The sequence below is a fragment of the Dipteris shenzhenensis genome, chromosome 7, assembly GCF_047967505.1.
Source record: "Dipteris shenzhenensis isolate YYH24624 ecotype China chromosome 7, Dip_SZ_1.0, whole genome shotgun sequence".
Taxonomy (NCBI): domain Eukaryota; kingdom Viridiplantae; phylum Streptophyta; class Polypodiopsida; order Gleicheniales; family Dipteridaceae; genus Dipteris; species Dipteris shenzhenensis.
Window position 1 is genome coordinate 43,747,313 of NC_141602.1, and position 19,765 is coordinate 43,767,077.

Consider the following 19,765-nt stretch of genomic DNA (forward strand, 5'->3'; position numbering starts at 1 on the left):
TCTCATTCTTCTTCTCCCTTGCTTCTCTTCCTTGTTCACCCTCTTCTCTTGTGTGCTTGGGGATGATTGTTAAAGTATGTGAAGAAAAGCAAGCATGCTAAAAGTAGGTTCAAAAATCAGCTCGTAGTTTGCGCATCTATCTGCATGTCTACACTACATTTTAGATGCGCCTATAGATGCACTCCATAATACAAAGGCGGTGTTAGACGCGCTTGTAGACGCTTCACAGAGTTTTGACATTTACAACTCATCCAAGAACAAATTTTTTGGGTTGTTTATACATAGGATGTCTTCATCTTCAACAAGTAGCTCCAGTGAGGATGAATCCATCTATATCCACCATTGTGAAATGTGGTTGGAGCAAAAATCAAATGTATGTGTGATTGATGTCGAGGAAACATGTATCGTGCACGCAAAATTACACTCAATCACATCTCAAAGTATAGAGAATGGGATGCGACCGTAAACATGGTAAGTGTTAAAGAGTTAAGGTTGATTGAGATACATATGGGTGTTCATGTGTTTGAGTTATGATCCCATTTTAATTTGATATAGGATGCAGTGCCACACTCGCATATGTTGCCCTATGCTCATCATGAGGAGGCAAAGCGTCGGTGATATGAGGTGGGATCTTCAGGAGGGACCGTTATGGATGCATGGAGTGATGGTGATAGTAGCCCTCTGCCATTACCTCATGAGGCCGTGGAGGAGGTGTTTGATGATATGGTACGGGATTTATATGTCCATCAGTCCTTAGGTAGGGATGATAGCATGGAGCAGGACGATCTTTTTATTGTAGCATCGACTCCACTATTTGAGGGGTGCACATTCTCTGTTCTACGTGCCTCCCTTGAGTTACTAAACTTGTAGACCATCTATGGATGGAGCAATGCAAGTTTGAATGCATTACTCAAGTAAGCTTTAAAGTCTATTTTGCAAACATGGTGAATTATGCTAGTGCATTAATTACTCGAATGCTTTTTCTCATTTATGGTCTTCACGTGCAGGCTATTGTGTAAAATGCTTCCAAGGGAGAATAAATTACCGACCTCAAGAGATATGGCAAGGCAACATGTGACCTCTCTTGGAGGATTAGATTACAAGTGCATCCATGCATGCATCAACGATTGTGTCCTGTTTCGTGGACAACATAAGGATACAAGAGAGTGTCCTACTTGTGGAGAGGCAAGATATAGAGCAGATCTCAAAACATTGGATGTGCCTCGTAAGGTTCTGCAACATTTTCCCATAATCCCTTGCATCCAACATATGTTCAAGTGCAAATCTATTGCAGAGCTCATGTCATGGCATTCCTCCCATCGATCAACCAATGGCAAGTGGAGAACTCCCGCAGACACTCCTGTGTGGAAGCATATTGAAGACACATGGCCAAGCTTCAAGGAAGAACCTAGGAGCTTGAGACTTGGATTGGGTATGGATGGTGTGAACCCATTTGGTCTCAAAAGCACCTCTTACAATGTATGGCCAGTAATATTGGTGAATTATAATCTTCCACCCTCTATAGCGATTAAAAAAGGACATGTTATGTTATCCCTTCTAATTCCAGGGAAACATAAAGTCAAAAATCCAGATGTTTATTTGGAGCCTTTGATTGACGAGCAAGAGATACTTTGGAGAGGTATCAAGGTGCATGATGTGAGCAGGCCTCTCTCATCACGAGACTTCAATTGCAAAGCAGTCTTGATGTGGACGCACATGACTTCCCAGGCTTACGAGTAGACGCATTGAATAAGGTCATCTATGAGAATCAGCATTGATTTCTCCCACCTGATCACCCTAGATATCTCGCCCCTTGGAATGAGGTCCCCCCACAATCACTCACTGCGAGAGATTGGATGAGAATTTGGGATGGTTCCATGACTCCTCCACCACTTGGCATGAGCTAGTAAGGGTTTGTAACTATTATGTGCTATATTGGTAGGAAATGAAGATTACCCCCGCTAACCCTAGCTTTTGTTTAGATACTCCATCTTTTATCGTTTACCATATTGGTCCCACCTCAAGATCAATCACCTACTTGATCCCATGCATATCTTCAAGAATGTGGCATCTACCATTTGGGAACATTTGAATGGGACACGAGATTCTACAAGCATAAGGGAGGATTTATGCACCACAAGGAGGATGCGTGAAGCTTGGCCACAAGAGAGGCCAAATGGGTGTGTCTTTCTACCTCATGCATCATGGAGGTTATCAAAGCTAGAGATGGTGGCAATGAAGCGAGCTATCACTACAATTCGTACTCCCACTGGATGCATGAGGTGTTTGAAGAGGGCCTTCACAAAGAGCAAGAAAAGAGGTGTAGAGCAATTATATGGCTTGAAATCTCATGATTGGCACAAGATGCTCCAAGTAAGTATTTTATGTGCATAATATCTTTTTCCTTCCAAATTTGTGAGTGAATTAGAAGCAACTAATCAACCATTCCTCATGTGTTCAGTTCATACTACCTACTAGCATTTTTCGTAGTGCATCGAAGGACGTGAAGGATTGTATTTACAAGATGGGCGAGCTTGTGAGGTACTTACAGGATACAAAATGTGAATATTGTATTCACAAGATGGGCGAGATTGTGAGGTACTTTATAGGATGCAAGGTGTTCATATTACTAATATGGCGTACTTTTTTCTTTCTAGGTATGTGAGCTCAAAGGAAATAGATCCCACCATGCTTGAGAATGCTGCAAAAGACATTTGCAAGATTACAGCGGTGGACTCCAAAATAGAAAGAAATCAATTGCAACCCTGGTGCTTTAATCGACCCATTTGCTTGTGTATCAACACAACAAACAAGTGGCTACTAGTAGCCAACTCGGTCAATACCTTAACCTCATGAAAAGAAGGCATGACTCTGCTCACCACTAGCCAAGTAAGTTAATACATTTAACCTCACAAAAAGAAGGTAGAGGTGATACATGGAAGCGAACGGCAGAAAGATACTATATCAGAGAACAAAATGCAAACGAAGCTTCAGTTGTGGAAGCAGAGAACGAAACGATGAAAGAACCTTCAGTTCTGGAGTACACACCGTGCAAATAAAGAATGAACACAAATAAAGTCTTCACTTACGAGAAATGCAATTGGATACTAATACAACACATTGCATGGCATATACCGTGGAATGCATCAGTCGGCTTCACAACATTTTCGACATCCTCAGCAACAGAACGTTTTGCAAACAGTGGAGTGGAAGGAATTCCACTACATCAGGGAAGACTTTAGCCAAACCTACAATCAAAGATAGCCAATATATCAGAACGAAGTAATGAAAGACGATTCGAAAAGACAACAATGCAAAATCAAGCCAATTGTAGGTTCACTTTCAAACCTTTTGCAAAGGCTCCGCTGTCTGTATCCATTTAGTCTGTAGAGCCCTCCATTTCACCAATTCTCAATACGAAGATACAGAGTAGAGTAGTACCTATCGGGTGTTTAGCTCTCGCTATTTATATAGAATGATGAACTTATTCCGCCTACAACAAGGAGTCCGTGATAGGTATGCCAACATAAACATTTGCATGTTCAAGAAATAAAAACACCCAGAGAATTCACTCACACAAGGACGAGGCGATGCCGAATGGAGAGAGAGAGAGACAGAGAAAGGGGGGGGGGGGAACAGAGATAGAGATAGAGATAGAGATAGATAGGTAGAGAGAGAGAGAGAGAGAGAGAGAGAGAGAGAGAGAGAGAGAGAGAGAGAGAGAGAGAGAGAGATGTGTCTCCCACCTTGGAAGAAGTGGTCAAGGATTGCATGCATGTCCTCCGCTGCACACACACACACACACACACACACACACACAGAGAAAACAGAGGCTCTATTGTGTGTGTAACTGTGATAGAAAGTGGACATTAGTGACTTGGGCAAACTCTCGAGGTTTGAACTATAACTATTTATTTGTGAAGAAGTTGTTGTTCCAATGCCTAAATGAACAAATGTGCTCATTATGGAGATAAAGTAGCATCTGCACATATTCCACCCATGTGCATTTTAGAGGTGCACATTTATATGGTGCACATACACACACACCTAGACACACACACACACACACTTGCAAGGACATACACATAGTCCAACTAGACAAGATCTTCTTTGCCAATATCTTCTTATCTATGTCAACAATAAGCTCGAAGTGAATTCCATGCTGTCTTAAATGTATGAGTAAAGTTAAGAAGTTGAAGAAAGTATATATGTCAATGTTTGCATATATATGTGCTAATTATCTCTCTCATAGTCACACACACACACACACACACACATATTTATATTATATTTATACATTTATATGTTTATATGCTCAATAAAGAAGTAGTGAATGACATTGCGTCTTAAATGTATGAGCAAAGTTTATAAGTTGAAGTAAGTATATATGTTACTATCTGCATACATGCTAATTATCTCCATGTACACACACACACACGCATGCAAATATGGTTCCCTCTTTAGACACACACACACAGAGTCATTTTTAACGTCTTACCTTCTCTATATAACTTAAGGAGGGGGTGGCTCGAGGGTGGCTCGGGGGAGGCTTGGGGAGCTTCGGGGAGCTTTGGGAGGTTTGAGAGATTGCATGTAGTTAGATTAAAGCAAGATGGAATGGGAAGAGATGACAACCGTTCGATCAACTGGCGGAATAGGCACGAATTACGGAGGCAAGCTTCAATCCCATTGTAGGTTTTATACAAATATGAGAGAGAGAGAGAGAGAGAGAGAGATAGTGTGATGAAAGACGAAGGGATGCCATCCAACGAAGGTGTTATCTAAAGGCAAAAATAAAAGGGATGTGTTCGAAAAGGAAGGGGGGACAAGTGGCAGGCAAGGAGGGGGCGAGGGAGATATGGGGGACACGTGGAGGGAGAGGACTGGGCGAGGGTGGATAGAGGGGTGGGGCTGAGAGGTGTTATTTAGTACTGCTAATGTTAAGGAGATCAGCAGCTTCTTCTTCCTTGGTGTTTACGTGGGCTAGCTTTCAGGTTTGTGTTGAGCTTCCTCAATAGCAGCCATGGCTTCCGTCGCTTCTGCTTCTGCCCTCAGTAGCTCCACCTTCGCCGGCCAGACCGCCCTCAAGCCCCAGAGCGAGCTCTCCAAGCGCGTCGCCAATGTTGAGGCCCGCGTCTCCATGCGCCGCACCGTCAAGAGCTCCCCCGACAGCATCTGGTACCTCCTTCACTTCCCTCCTCTTCCCCTCCCTCTTGCTCTCTAGAATCGCTCTTAAACTTGTACGCCCTCCCTCTCCCTTTGTTTTAACTTGCCCTCCCGCCACCCCGCAAGACAGCTTCCCGGCCTGTGGTATCCTCGTTTGGTCGGATCCGTCTCCTGAAACGAATACTTTACTTCTTCCTGCCTGCCTACATACACATTTGTAGCCATGGTTGTGGTTCTCGTGTGTGTCACGTCTGAGAGCCTGTAGTTCTGAAGAGACCTCTTCAGTGCTTGCATTTGCGGTTTCCGATTGTTTCCTTGGAGTGGTACTGTGTCTGGAGTTAGGAAGGCTTTTGTTAGATTTTCTGGCCTGAGCCCGTAGCGTGCTCTCCTCAGGACAGCTAGCATTCCGATTTGATGTTTATCCGATGCTCTGTATTGCAAAATGTTTGTGACAGCTTAAATCGTTTCTGATACCCTCGATTGCATAATGTGTTCCAGGTATGGTCCAGACCGTCCTAAGTATCTTGGGCCATTCTCTGAGGCCACTCCTTCTTACCTTACCGGGGAGTTCCCTGGTGATTACGGCTGGGACACAGCAGGTCTGTCGGCAGATCCTGAGACATTTGCTAAGAACAGGGAGCTGGAAGTAATCCACGCCAGGTGGGCAATGCTTGGAGCTCTTGGCTGTGTCACCCCCGAGCTTCTGGCAAAGAATGGCGTCAAGTTCGGAGAGGCTGTCTGGTTCAAAGCTGGATCCCAAATCTTCGCTGAGGGAGGATTGGATTACTTAGGAAACCCAAACTTGATCCACGCCCAGAGTATTCTTGCCATTTGGGCGTGTCAAGTCGTGCTCATGGGAGCCATTGAGGGATACAGAGTTGGAGGAGGTCCTCTTGGCGAGGGACTGGACCCAATTTATCCTGGAGGTGCCTTCGATCCTCTTGGCCTTGCTGATGACCCAGAGGCTTTTGCCGAGTTGAAGGTGAAGGAGATCAAGAATGGGCGATTGGCCATGTTTTCCATGTTCGGGTTCTTCGTGCAGGCCATTGTTACAGGCAAGGGACCTATCGAGAACCTGTCTGACCATCTGGCTGATCCTGCTGTCAACAATGCCTGGGCTTATGCGACTAACTTCGTTCCTGGAAAGTGAGCAAATTAAGGATCTGTCATGACTCACCTCCAATTGAGTGTCTGTTACAATGCGGTTTACGATGAGCAATTTCTTTAGACGTTTGTATACTTATGAAATGACAGTATCTTTTCTGACATTTATCCTGGAAGTCAGTCTATGCGTCTTGATTAACGAATGAGTGAGTTACTTGCACTGTTAATGAACATGGAAGTCTAAACCGGATAAGCGAATTTTAAGGATGGAGTTTTCATCTTAAAGTGGATGTTCTCTTTCGCATAGATGTTTGGATGTCGTTTATCGTAGGTGGTAATCTCCTTCATAATCGCCGCAGGCTCGATTAAAGGTTGTAACGTGATCACGCTCGTTTGTTGCTTGTCGTGAAAAAGTACCTCTTTTAGGATGTTTTAGGATCTTGTTGTAACATGCGCCTATGAACTTTGAAGAATACGATTGACTCTATCTCTCGCTCACATATACACACCTAACACAAAATTTACATCTCCTAGTACACAAAGATCCAATAACGAAGACCACGACCAAGCTTAGCTCTCACTTCACTTGTAGATATGTTGAAATTTCAATCCCCATTTTTATCTTTTTTTTCTCTATTAAGAAGGTGAGTAACATGACCCGCCTAGGACAGGTTGGTAACCTGCTCCGTCGGGTCTTAAGGTTGGGATCCTGGCTCCCTCCCTTTCATTTCAACGAATACAATCTAAGATTTTATTTAGAAATCTTAATATGTTAATGCTTCTTAAGTTGGATCTATGTGAAGCCTTGTCATGCTTTAAAGCTTGCCTAACCTAACTCTAGCAATCTTTGCTGAAGTCGTTGGGGGACACCCACCCTTTTAATACACATCCCCTTAAAGCGTTGAATACACATCCCCTTGGAAGCCTTTTGTAATATCAAACACTACATTGTCAATGCTCGTAGTCACATGACAAAATCGCTATCCTGATTGAGGTACCCGAGGGAGTATGGAGTAATGTCCTTACGTATAATTCAAGGAATTTTTGGCGCAAATGTCCAAAACTTTTTAACTCATCTATATACAAGAATTTCTACATCGTGCAAATTAAAAATGTCCACACAAACACACAAAATTTTTGGACTTGTGCAATGTCCAATTTGAGAAATGAACTAAAAAATAGTCCAATTTTCTTGAATATACTAGTAATGTTATTTTTGGAACTAGATTTGACAACTCAAAACAAAAGATTTAGTGATTAAGTACATACTTCTTATGATGCATATCTTACTAAGGATAGATAGTATACTCTTCTACTACTTAATATGATCATGAAAATCATGCTATTAACGTATTTGCGAGTACATTGAGCTACTATTACATAATAACATCAATACATTACCAATTCTCTTTGAAAGGTGGTGCATGTATTGGCCTTCATTCAAAAACTTTTCAATGTTTACATTGAGCTACTATTACCTAAGAACATCAATACATCACCAATTCTCTTTGAAAGGTGGTGTACATATTGACCTACATTTACGTACTGAGAAAATTAATGGAGCTGCTACTATCACCCAAGAACATCAATAGATGACCAATTCTCTTAGAAAGGTGGTGTAAATAAACACCTTTATGTATAAGTGGTGTGCACACACACCTTTATGACCATTTCTTTTAGAAAGGTGGTGTATATAAACCCCTTAGAAAGGTAGTGTACATAAATCCTTTTATGTGTAAGTGGTGTACATATATACCTCACTTGGTATTAAAAAACACCCTTAACTATAAAAATACATTGACATAAAACTTAAAATACACCATGAAGTATAAAATGGAACTCATAAACAATCTTTATACACAATAATGAGAGTAAAGAAATAAAAAAAGTAGTTAATTTTTATTAGATATTTGCTTTACATAGAAGTGTAAAACTTGCGAAGTTCAAAATTTGTGATTACAAAGCCGTCAGCCATCATGTTCCTCAGTACCAATGTCCTCAATGCCAGGCCCTTGACTACCAGGGTCCTGACTAATAGGCTGCTCTAAGATAGTACCAATGTCCTCAATGTGCCCTTGACTACTAGGGTCCTGACTAATAGGTTGCTCTAAGACTGGAGTCTCAGTAGCAGGGTCCTGGCTAGTATCGTCTTGCCTAGTAGTCCGCTCTTCAGTTCCAAGCACCTGACTAGTAGGCTGCTCTACAATCTCATGACCAAGTTCCTGGTGAGTAGGGTCCTGGCTACTAGGTTCCTGACTAGTAGGCTGCTCTGGAGTTTGTAAGGTCATGGTTGAAGAACCATCTATGCCTCCTCGTAACTCCTCTTGGTCATGCTTTGCCTCGTCCATACCTTCTTTGGGTAAGGCTTCCTTGCTTGATCCACTTGCATGTCCTTCACCCAAGATCAAGGGTGCCTTCCTCACTTTTAATTTCAAGGAAAGTGCTTCCACCTCTTTAGCCTTACCTTTTCCTACGACATGCTATACTACTACTTCTTACTGCTGCCGCGGGCCTTCCCATATGATGAGTGGAACCTCCTTGACTCTAGTTGACAATTGATCACGCTTATTCTTTGTGCGGATTTCTTCTTGGTATAAGTCATCGGATGTAGAGCTTTCATCCTCATCATCACCTGAGCTAGAATCATCACCCTCAAACTCACTACCCTCTTCTTCAACATTTTCCTCACTACCCTCTTCTTTGACATTTTCCTCACTACCCTCTTCTTCAACATTTTCCTCTTCAAAGAAGGTAGTGCAATTGTAATATGTGTCAAAGAACTCAATCTGATGGGGGGTATCAATGACATTTACATTTCTACCTTGGCGCAGCAATTTCTTAGTAGCGAAACCCATTCAATACAATGCTACTTCCCACCCATCATTCCGTAAATTCTTTGTTATCTCTAGTATCACATCAAGATCCATCGACTTTCTGTAATCCACCATTGCTGCATCAAGCTTAACCTTATTGTCCTCAAAGTAATGAAGCAGGAATTTGATTAGATTGCCACCACCCCTAGATAAGAAACACATCAAGAAAGGCTACAAGACTTGAATGGCAGTGCCTTCCAAGACAGTCATATGATTGCGTAGGACTATACCATGGTATACTTTTGAAAATAAATACCCAAATACAGATGTCAAACTTGCATACAAGGCATCCGTTTGTGATTCTGTCATGAACAGGACCAACATTAATCTTTTCTTATCTGCCATAGGACCTTCTATGATAAACCGTGCAAGTTCAACTATCCGTGACACTGCAAGGTCTTGCAATTCATCTATGAAAAATACACATGGCTTTTCCCGAGCATCACCACTCATTGTTATGAAATGCTCTATATCAATGCCATTGATGTGTGCAAAAATTGTATCGTTCTTTGATAGCAAGATATCATAGGAGAAGTTGAATGGAGAACCATCATCTAAACCACCAATTGCTCTACCTTGGGAAGTGGTCTGCAAGGCCTTTTTCTTGATGTCCATATATTTTGTCTTAACAACCTTTGAAATTTTAGCTCTTAGATCCTTTGTTGGTGTGGCATCTGCATCCATTGAAGCCAACCACTTTCTAGCCCTTGTCTTATCAAGGAGTTGACCTAGGCTAAGTGCTTTCTTCTTATCCACATCAATTGACTTGCCAGCTAACTCATCATCATATTTCAATAAAAACAGTAGTGCCTACAGAGTAGCCTCACTTTGAATCATTCAGGTGACCACTTCATCCAAGTTGCTATGCTTGCTTCTAATCCCTAAACCGTAAACCCTACCCCCTATACCTTAAGTTCTAAAACCTAATTTCCAAATCCTAAACCCTAGATTCTAGACTGTAAGCTCATGACCTTATATACTAAACCCTAAACCCTAAACCCTAAAACCTAAACCCTAAATTCTAAACCCTAAAATAATAATCATAAACCCTAAACCCTAAATGCTAAATCCTAAATCCTTAACCCTAAACCCTAAACCCTAGATCCTAAACCCTAAATCCTAAATCCTAAACCCTAAAACCATAATTATAAACCCAAAATCCTAAACATTAAATCTTAAACCTTAAGCCCTAAAATCTTAACCCTAGATACTAAACCCTAAACCCTAACCCTAAAAAACAACCAAAATTTAATGATCTTTTTCGATTTGTGCAATAGGTTTGTTATATCCCCCAACCCGTTTTGCAAGTGGAACATGTTAATGGTGCACCCAACCTATTGCAAAAATTAAGGAATTTTCTTGATTTGTGTAACAGGTTGGATATATCCCCCTTGAGTAACAGGTTGGGGGTCATCCCAACCTGTTGCACAAATCAAGTTGGATATACCCCCAAACTTGTTACTCAAGCAACAGGTTGGGTGCACCCTTAACCTGTTGCATATGCAATAGGTTGGGGGATATATCAAACATATTGCACAAATAAAAAAATTTCATTAAATTTTGGTTGTATTTTAGGGTTAGGGTTTAGGGTTTAGTATTTAGGGTTAAGGATTTAGGATTTAGGGTTTAGGATTTAGAGTTTAGGGTTTAGGGTTTAGGAGTTTACGATTTAGGGTTTCGGGTTTAGGGATTAAATGTTTGAAGTTTAGGATTTACGGTGGTTAAGATGTTTTTGTATTAATTGTTTAAAGTTTATGGTCTAGGGTTTAGGTTCAATGTCTTCTCTGCTAGTTTTGATATAAAAGTTATTAAGTAATAATAAGCTCGATGATTATTTATTATGTCTTTTTTTGAGTTGCTAATCTATTTTTGTACATAAAACAAGTATTCACCTTAACAGAGGGTATGGATGTGGTGTTATATAAGAAGAATGAAGTGGTGGCTTTTGGACGAATTCATAGTCTTGATCCTATGAACGTGTGTCATTTCCAACGTTGTGGTGAGAGAAGATGTGTAGTGATAATCACCAATGTTGCAAATCCCGAAGTACATTTAAAATATCCACATGGAGACTTTGAAACATTGGGACATATCTGACATATTTGATATGCAAGCACACAGAATGCTCTGGGACCAAGATGAAATTGTTCCAAAGACATACTTTCAAGATATCAAGAAAACTTATTTTGATGGGGAAAAAGTAGAGATGTTATCTTGCTCCAGATAAGTTTTAGCAATTGGCAACTTTAAGGGCTATGCTTAGAGTTTTCTCTGTATAGTGGAGATAATTAAGTTGACTAGTGCAGGTGTCATTCAAAATGCAATGGATAGTACTTCACATCTAGACGTCCATAGTACTACGTCTCATCTACAAGTTCATAGTACTTGTAAATGGGGGTTAGCTTTCTTGAAATCAAGTTTGCCCAAGACAGTTTCCTTCAATGTGAGAGTGCTCTCAATGGAAGCAAGAACGGAAGAAGGAGAGAGAGAGAGAGAGAGAGAGAGAGAGAGAGCCACAAGTTTTGGTGGGTGCAGAACCACCCTAATCTTCTTTTTCATTCATTTATATATGTGTTTGAGTATTGTACATAACCGGGGTAAGGGCACAGTGACCTTTAATCCCCACAACCTCCCACTTAAAGGACAATGTGCCTTTAAGGGAGAACAACCAGTGAGCATACTATCCAATGCCCATCAATACACGACAATACTCAAACCGCTGACTAGGTAGACTCTTCGTTAGCATATCTACAGGGTTATCATCTGTATGAACCTTGACAAGCTCTATGCGCTTGTCCTCAAGTACCTCCTTGATGAAATGGTACCTGACCTCAATGTCTTTGGTCTTTGCATGAAAGACCGGATTCCGTGCTAGCTGAATAGCACTCATGGAATCACTATGCAATGTCGGTACACCTGTATGAATCCCCAAATCTCCCACTGGTCGATCAAGCCATATAGCCTCCTTGCAACCCTCTGTGGCTGCAACATACTCAGCCTCTGTGGTAGACAAAGCAATGCACTTCTGTGTGTGAGACATCCACGACACTGCACCACCTGCAAAGGTGAGCACATAACCAGAAGTGGATCTCCTACTATCCACATGCCCTGCATAGTCTGAATCTGTGTACCCAAGTACACGCATGTCTCCTTTACCAAAGCAGATGCACATCTCCTTGGTACCCTTCATGTACCTCATGATGTACTTAACTGCCTCCCAATGCCTCTTTCCTGGATTAGCCATATACCAGCTAACAACTCCCACTACAAATGCAATGTCTGGTCTAGTAGCTATCATAGCATACATAAGACTCCCAACTGCTGATGCATAAGGAACCTTGGCCATCATGGCCCTCTCCTCATCTGATTTGGGACTATCTGTGTGACTCAGTTTCACATATGGAGGCAATGGAGTACTCACTGCCTTCCCCCCCTCCATATTGAAACGCTGCAATACTTTTGTAGCATACTCTTTTTGTGAAAGCCAAAGGAGTTTCCTACTCCGATCACGCGTGATGCGCATACCGAGAATATGACCTGCAAATCCCAAATCCTTCATATCAAAGGCCTCATGCAACTTGGCCTTTAGTGCATCTAGCTCATAAGTATTCTTGCTAGCCAATAGCATATCATCCACATATAGTGCCAGGATTATCAGGCTATTATCCTTAGCCCTTTTAGTGTAGAGGCAGTGATCAATTTCACTCCTTCTAAAACCCTGGGACTGAATGAAAGCATCAAACTTCTGATACCATTTTCTAGGTGCTTGCTTAAGACCATAGAGACTCTTTTTCAGCTTGCAAACTAAATGCTCTTTGCCCTTTTCTTCAAAGCCTTCCAGCTGCACCATGTAAATTTCCTCATGCAAATCCCCATGCAAGAAAGCTGTCTTGACATCCATCTGAATAAGCTCCATATCCTCTGCTGCCACTAGTCCAAGCATGCATCTAAGTGTGGTCATCTTCACAACTGGAGAGAATATCTCATCAAAGTCCACACCCTTCTCTTGCTTGAATCCTTTAGCGACCAAACGGGCCTTGTACCTAGGCACATCATCACCTGTGACCTTCATTTTGTAGACCCATTTACATGGCAATGCTTTCTTTCCATGTGGCAAAGAAACCAAGTCCCAAGTCTTATTCTTCTTAAGTGAACTCATCTCTGATTGCATAGCATACTCCCACTTGCATTGATCCTCACGCATCATAGCCTCTCTGTAGCAAGAAGGCTCCCCGCAATCAGTAAGCATCACATAGTCTACCCCTGGAACAAACCTATCAGGTGGTCTAGACACTCTAGATGATCTTCTCAAAGGCATTTAGCTTGCTGTTCCTTTTGCATATCAGCCACATTTGGCTCATTATTTCCACCAATAGATGATTCATCATCTACCCTTGATTGTATACCTGTGGGAGTACTTGGTGGTACCATTTCTTGCACATTTGGTGCATGGACAGCTTGCTGTCTATCAACATATGCAGGTGGATTCACATCCTGGAAAGTGATTCTCCTCATTTCCATATCCCTCATGGGTGCCTTATGCATCTTCTTCTCATTGAAGACCACATCATGGCTGCGTATGATCTTCTTTGCTTCTGGATCCCAGAGACGATAGCCCATCTCTCCACTTTCACCATAACCCAGAAAGATGCATTTCCTAGACTTAGGATCTAGCTTCTTTCGAAGCTCTTTTGGCACATGTGCATATGCCTCACACCCAAATATATGCAAATGAGAGTAAGAGGGCTTCTTGCCACTCCATGCCTCTTCAGGAATACCACCATCCAAACTCTTACTAGGTGATCTATTGATCACATGCACTGCAGTCTTCATTGCCTCAGCCCAAAAACCACCAGAAAGGCTTGCATTGGAAAGCATGCATTGCAACCTTTCTTGAATGGTACGGTTCATCTTTTCAGCAACTGGATTTTGCTCTGGAGTACGAGGGGATGTGAGCTCCCTCTTAATCCCACGTGTATCACAGAAATGCTGAAAGTCATGAGAGAGATACTCTCCACCATTGTCAGTCCGTAGGCATTTAAGCGTTCTACCTGACTGATTCTCAACCAAGGCCAGCCATTTCTGAAATACCTGGAACACATCACTCTTCCGAGCTATAGCATAAGCCCACACTTTCCTAGTTGCATCGTCAATGAATGTCACATAGTATTCAGCCCCGCCTAATGACTGTGTAGGCATGGGACCACATACGTCTGAATGCACCAAATCAAGCATTTCAAACTCTTTCTTTCCCCTTCTTTTATGGGCTGATTTAGTCTGCTTCCCATAGAGACAATGCTCACAAAATTCAAAATCAGAGAAACTCAAATGAGGTACATAACCCAAATAGCATAAGAGTTTCATTCCATTCTGGCTCATGTGCCCCAACCTGCAATGCCACAAAGAAGTGCTTGGCTGCTCGGTTATTGCAACAACATGATCAAATACCCCTGATACATGTAAGGGATACAAAGTCCCACACTTGGCACCCCTGGTCAAAAGCATAGAGCCCTTCTGAATTTTCCAACTCTGAAAGCCAAAAGTGGTGTGAAAACCAGCATCATCTAGCTGACCCATTGAAATAAGACTCTTGGTCAGCTTAGGCACATGTCTCACATGTTTCAAAACAAATGCAGACCCATTTGCAAAAGAAAACTTTATGTCACCTGCTCCCACTATGTCACATGCATAGTCATTTCCAAGATGCACACAACCTGTCTTTCCATTGTCATAAGTGGAGAACCATTCCCTATGGGGAGTAACATGGAATGAAGCACCAGAATCCAAAATCCAATCCTAGGAATATGCATCATCTGAAGTGGTAAGCAACTCTGCAGATAAACTAGACATGAAGAGAACGTCATTGTCACTATCATGTGTAACTGCATTGATTTCCTCGATCTTCACTTTTCCTTTGTCCTCCCTTGGACTCTCTTCCTTTTGATTTGCACCCCAATTTGCATTCTTTTTCTTATCCTTTTGCTCTCTTTTCAGCTTGTAGCAATCCTTTTTCATATGGCCCTTCTTGCCACAGTGGTAACACTCAATGTTCCATGCCCTGGATTTGCTACGAGACTTCCCTCTTTCTTGGGACTTCCCCCTGAACTGTGATCTGCCCCTTTGCACATTTAAGGATCTGCCCCTTTGCACATTTAAGGCTGCATCCTGCTTGTTGCCATCCATAGACTTCCGTCTAATCTCCTCGGCCAACAAGCTACCCACAACATCATCAAATTTCAGTACTCCACCAGGTGCAGAGTTACTGACAGCAGCTGTACGGAAGGTATCCCATGAGGATGGCAATGAACATAAGAGAAATATTGCCTTAGTCTCCATATGAAAATTCATCTTCTGAGCCTGAAGCTGGCTGAAAATAATATTGAATTCATTCAAGTGAGAAGCAATGGAGACCCCTTCCTTCATCTGTAGCTCAAACAACCTCTTCATGAGGTAAACTTTATTAGAGGCAATTTCCTTCTCATAAGTGGCACACAGTTTCTTCCATAAATCTTCTGTAGTCTGCTCATTTACTACTGTGAAATAAACTGACTCTGCAAGATGAAGTCTAATAGTAGACTTTGCTAATGCATCCAACTCATTCCAATCATCCTCAGACATATTTGCAGGCTTAGCTTCAATCCCTGCCAAGGGTTTAATCTGCTTCTTTTGAATAAGCACATCCCTTATTTGTTCTTTCCACAAAGAAAAGCTTGTCCCATCAAACTTTTTAATGCTGAAAAACTCCTTTTCAGACATGGAAGAGGATGCCATGATGCAAATGAAACAAAATCCCAAATGCTAGTGCCTCCAAGAGAGAATCACACCAAATACCAGGTGCACCCAAATGTGTATGCCACAATAGAGTGAAATGTTACCAAAACTCAAAGCTCAAAGCATCAAAAGATGCATCTCACTCATGTGCATATACTATGCATCCATATGAGCAAATCTGGCCCAAAAGAAAATGCCAATAAGTGCCAAATGACTCAAGCATAAACACCATCCACTGGCATATGCATCAATAATATCTCATCCAAGAGAGCATAGCACTATTAGTGCATCACCTGCAATGTGTCAAAGCTGTCCCTCAGCATAAAATAGCATCCATGTGCAAAGCGTCCATAAAAATAGCATCCCACAAGGCAATTTGGGCCTATCAGCGCATCCAATAAGGACCGTAATGCATCCAAATGGCCTATAAATCATCCACTGCAACCCAATGCACACCACGAATGAGCGCACACTGCTCAAATTGCAACCAGAGTGATTTGCATAAGGTATGCTCAAGAAATCATAGTCCCATGGTAATGACCGCTACTGAAAATAGAACCTAAGATGCCTCAAAACATGGGCACCATTGCATAATCGAAATCAGCAAGAAAATCTGCAAATGTCTCTCTTCTTCCAGAACTCCAAAATCCAAACCGATGAGTGAGAAATAGGAGTCAACACTTATCCACTGCCATGTGGCATAAATCTAAGGTTTCAAAACCTTAGAATGAAAAATGCATAACAGAGAGATGAAATCGAATACACAGAGATCTATAACTCTAAAAATCCTCCACCGAATTGCGCAAGAACTGACAGGTAGGGGTTTTTGGGTGTCAGGAACGCAATGGGTTAGACGGTTTTGGAAACCGTGGTCTCAATCATTGGGTCCAACACACGGACTGAAAAACGTTTTTGGAAACAGAGCTGTTTGTAAACTCCACCGGAGTGCGAATGATGAGCAACATAGAAGTTTTAGAACCTCTTGAGTCCACCGGAACTGACAGATCTGCAAATGGTTGCTCCAAACTTGAGTTCCAACACCCGAGCAAAAAACGCAGGAACTGACACAGTGAGTCAAAAATCCAATGAAATGATCCCAGATTCAAGAATGAAGGTGTTTCTAAGCTCCTGAAGTGAAGTGGACACCAAAAGCAAGCAATAGTTGCCTCTACAAGTCAATACGGAGTCTCTGTCATCGAACGGAATAGGGAAAAGCTCAAAAAAAGACTTTTTCTTTGAAAACTCTTAACAGGCTCTCAAAACCACTTCGCAAAACCAAAGTGACTTTTCCAAAGGTTCCTCCAAGGTCTCTACACACTCGGATGCAAGTAAAGTCACCCACAAAGCTTCCCACAGAGCTTCTCCTTCCTCCCACAGAGCTGCTGAGCTTCAAGCATTCACGCACGCTCAGCTAGATCACCCGGGCTCTGATACCAGTTGAGAGTGCTCTCAACGGTAGCAAGAACGGAAGAAGGAGAGAGAGAGAGAGAGAGAGAGAGACAGAGAGCCACAAGTTTTGGTGGGTGCAGAACCACCCTAATCTTCTTTTTCATTCATTTATATATGTGTTTGAGTATTGTACATAACCGGGGTAAAGGCACAGTAACCTTTAACCCCCACACAATGTCATGGAAGACACAACATAATATTATTAGAAGAAAAGGACTATAACACAAATGGGATCCAAATTGATAAGAAGCTATAGTAGTGATCAAGAGTATCATGTAGTGGCATGCTCACAGGTATTGCATTAGAAAAGTTGGGAAAGATGATTGTGCAGCCATACACCTTGGTATTTGGAGTAAGACAGGGCCTACTAGACATAACTATCTTCTTCAAGAGTTTTCATGCGTTCTTCATCAATACACTGATCAAGATTTGAGCACAAGACACTATAAACCTAGATTGAAACCCATGGTTAATGGGAGACCCATTTGCAATAGAGGATATCAATGGTTAACTGGACTGTCACATGGCACATACTGGACCATCTGCGTAGAGGTGAAAGAAAAAGCGGTTCATACAATTCATGGAAATACCTACAAGCTTAAATGCCATGGAAGCACTATAAATGCAACCGCAACATTAAAGCAAGTTCTCAAAGACCATGCATTACGACAGCCTCATCTTCAACAAACAATGCTAGATGGACGTGTTGAATGTCAACAACATCTTCCTTTGGGAATGACAAAGAAGGTCATCCTAGAAACTGTCAATAAAACTTTACAAGACAGAGATGAGAGCATGATTTCACAGTCAACCTTGTACAAAATTTGGCGTAAAGATTTTTGCCATGTCAAGACACCATCAAGGCAAAGGATGTCAAAATGTAAGACATGTGATGAATTAAAAAATGCCATTGAACATAGTAAATGTGAGTAGTAGGCAAGGAAGATATATTAAATGGCGATCAATCCATTTACGTTATGTGCAGGATGCTCAAAAGTTGTATGCTTCTTGGAGAGAGGAAGCTATTTCACATGTTGATAAGTCCATGTGCATCACCATTGATGGCATGGACCAGAATACAACAACTTTGCCACTGGCATTAGAGGGCAAACGTGGACTAAAAACACACGTGTGGAGAAGTTAGTACATGGATACCGAATCTTTTGTGATGTATGGATTGATAGTTTGCATGACCATGATAGTAACCAGGTTGTTACATCAATCATGAAAGAAGTAAGAAAGCTCAGAGATGCTCGCAGATGTTTACCTAACATGTTGCGAATACAAGTTGATAATTGTTGGAGAGAGAACAAGAATAAATATATATTTGCTTTATGCTCTATACTGGTTGGTTTGAAAATATTTGAAGAAGTGGAAGTTGGCTTTCTTCTTGTTGGCCATACACATGAAGACATAGATCAAATCTTCAGTGTTATCTCTGGTGAGTTGAAGTCAATGGATGTTTTGACAATGGAGGATATGCTGTTTCAAATTGGGAAAAAAATTGGAGGGTCTCGCAAGGAAGAATAAAAAATGGCTATTTGAGAGAGGATGGTAGATTGGAGAGCATTCATAGAGCCACATTTACAAGTAGGAGATGATGCCCTAATAGGACACACAAATCCACACTACTTTCAATTTCACATGCATAACAATATTCCAGTGATGCAATGGAAGCACTAATCAGTAGATGGAGATCATTTATGGAGTGAGTCATATGCTTTATTACAATGAATAATTCCATTGAAGGAAACTAGATTTGTTCTTACAAAAAACAAATCACTTGACATAGATGAAATGAAAGGCTTGAAAGCCTTCATTAAACATCTTCAAAGTATGATGCATAAATATCTTAAGCAATCAACTAAGAATTTGGAGACAATTAAATCAACTGAAGCACTTATCCAATCCTTAGAAAGACAAGAAAACTTAATGAGCATTGAATGCTGTGAATCCTTTTGGTTGGAACAAGCTAGGTCACTAAGTTTTCCTTTGGATATATATATGTTAGTAGATATGGAGGAAGTAGAGGAATGCCTTTTACCTTGAAAATATTGTGGCAGGAAGGGAGAAAAACCCTTACCAGAGTTTCTACCATCTAATGAGATTGAAGAGGGTCTATTTGTGCAGTTTGGGCATCTGATCCAGGTTCAGAGTTGGATGACCAAGGTGTCCCAATTTGGGTTGCAAAGGTTGCTAAGATAGAAATGGATGATAAGAGAACTCCTATAACATTCACAGCTTTATGGTATGAACCAAAGCCATTGAAAAATCTCCCGAGAAGATATACAATAAAACAACTCTATGAGGGATGCTTGCAAAAGAAACGTCAATGGGTTCCAAATAATGAGGGATGAACAGAGGTGGAAGTTAGTATCATTATTCATTGCTGGAAATTGAGG

The 19,765-nt window shown here is 41.5% G+C and overlaps 1 protein-coding gene across 1 annotated transcript; it reads left to right on the top strand.

Annotated features, from left to right (window-relative positions):
• Positions 1-4,956: 4,956 nt before the first annotated feature.
• LOC147900389 (chlorophyll a-b binding protein 5, chloroplastic-like) lies at positions 4,957-6,432 on the top strand. Its single transcript, XM_087377202.1, has 2 exons — positions 4,957-5,178; positions 5,665-6,432. Exons 1-2 carry the CDS (start codon positions 5,024-5,026, stop codon positions 6,314-6,316), a joined length of 807 nt encoding a protein of 268 aa, XP_087233328.1. The 5' UTR covers positions 4,957-5,023; the 3' UTR covers positions 6,317-6,432.
• The last annotated feature ends 13,333 nt before the right edge of the window (positions 6,433-19,765 follow it).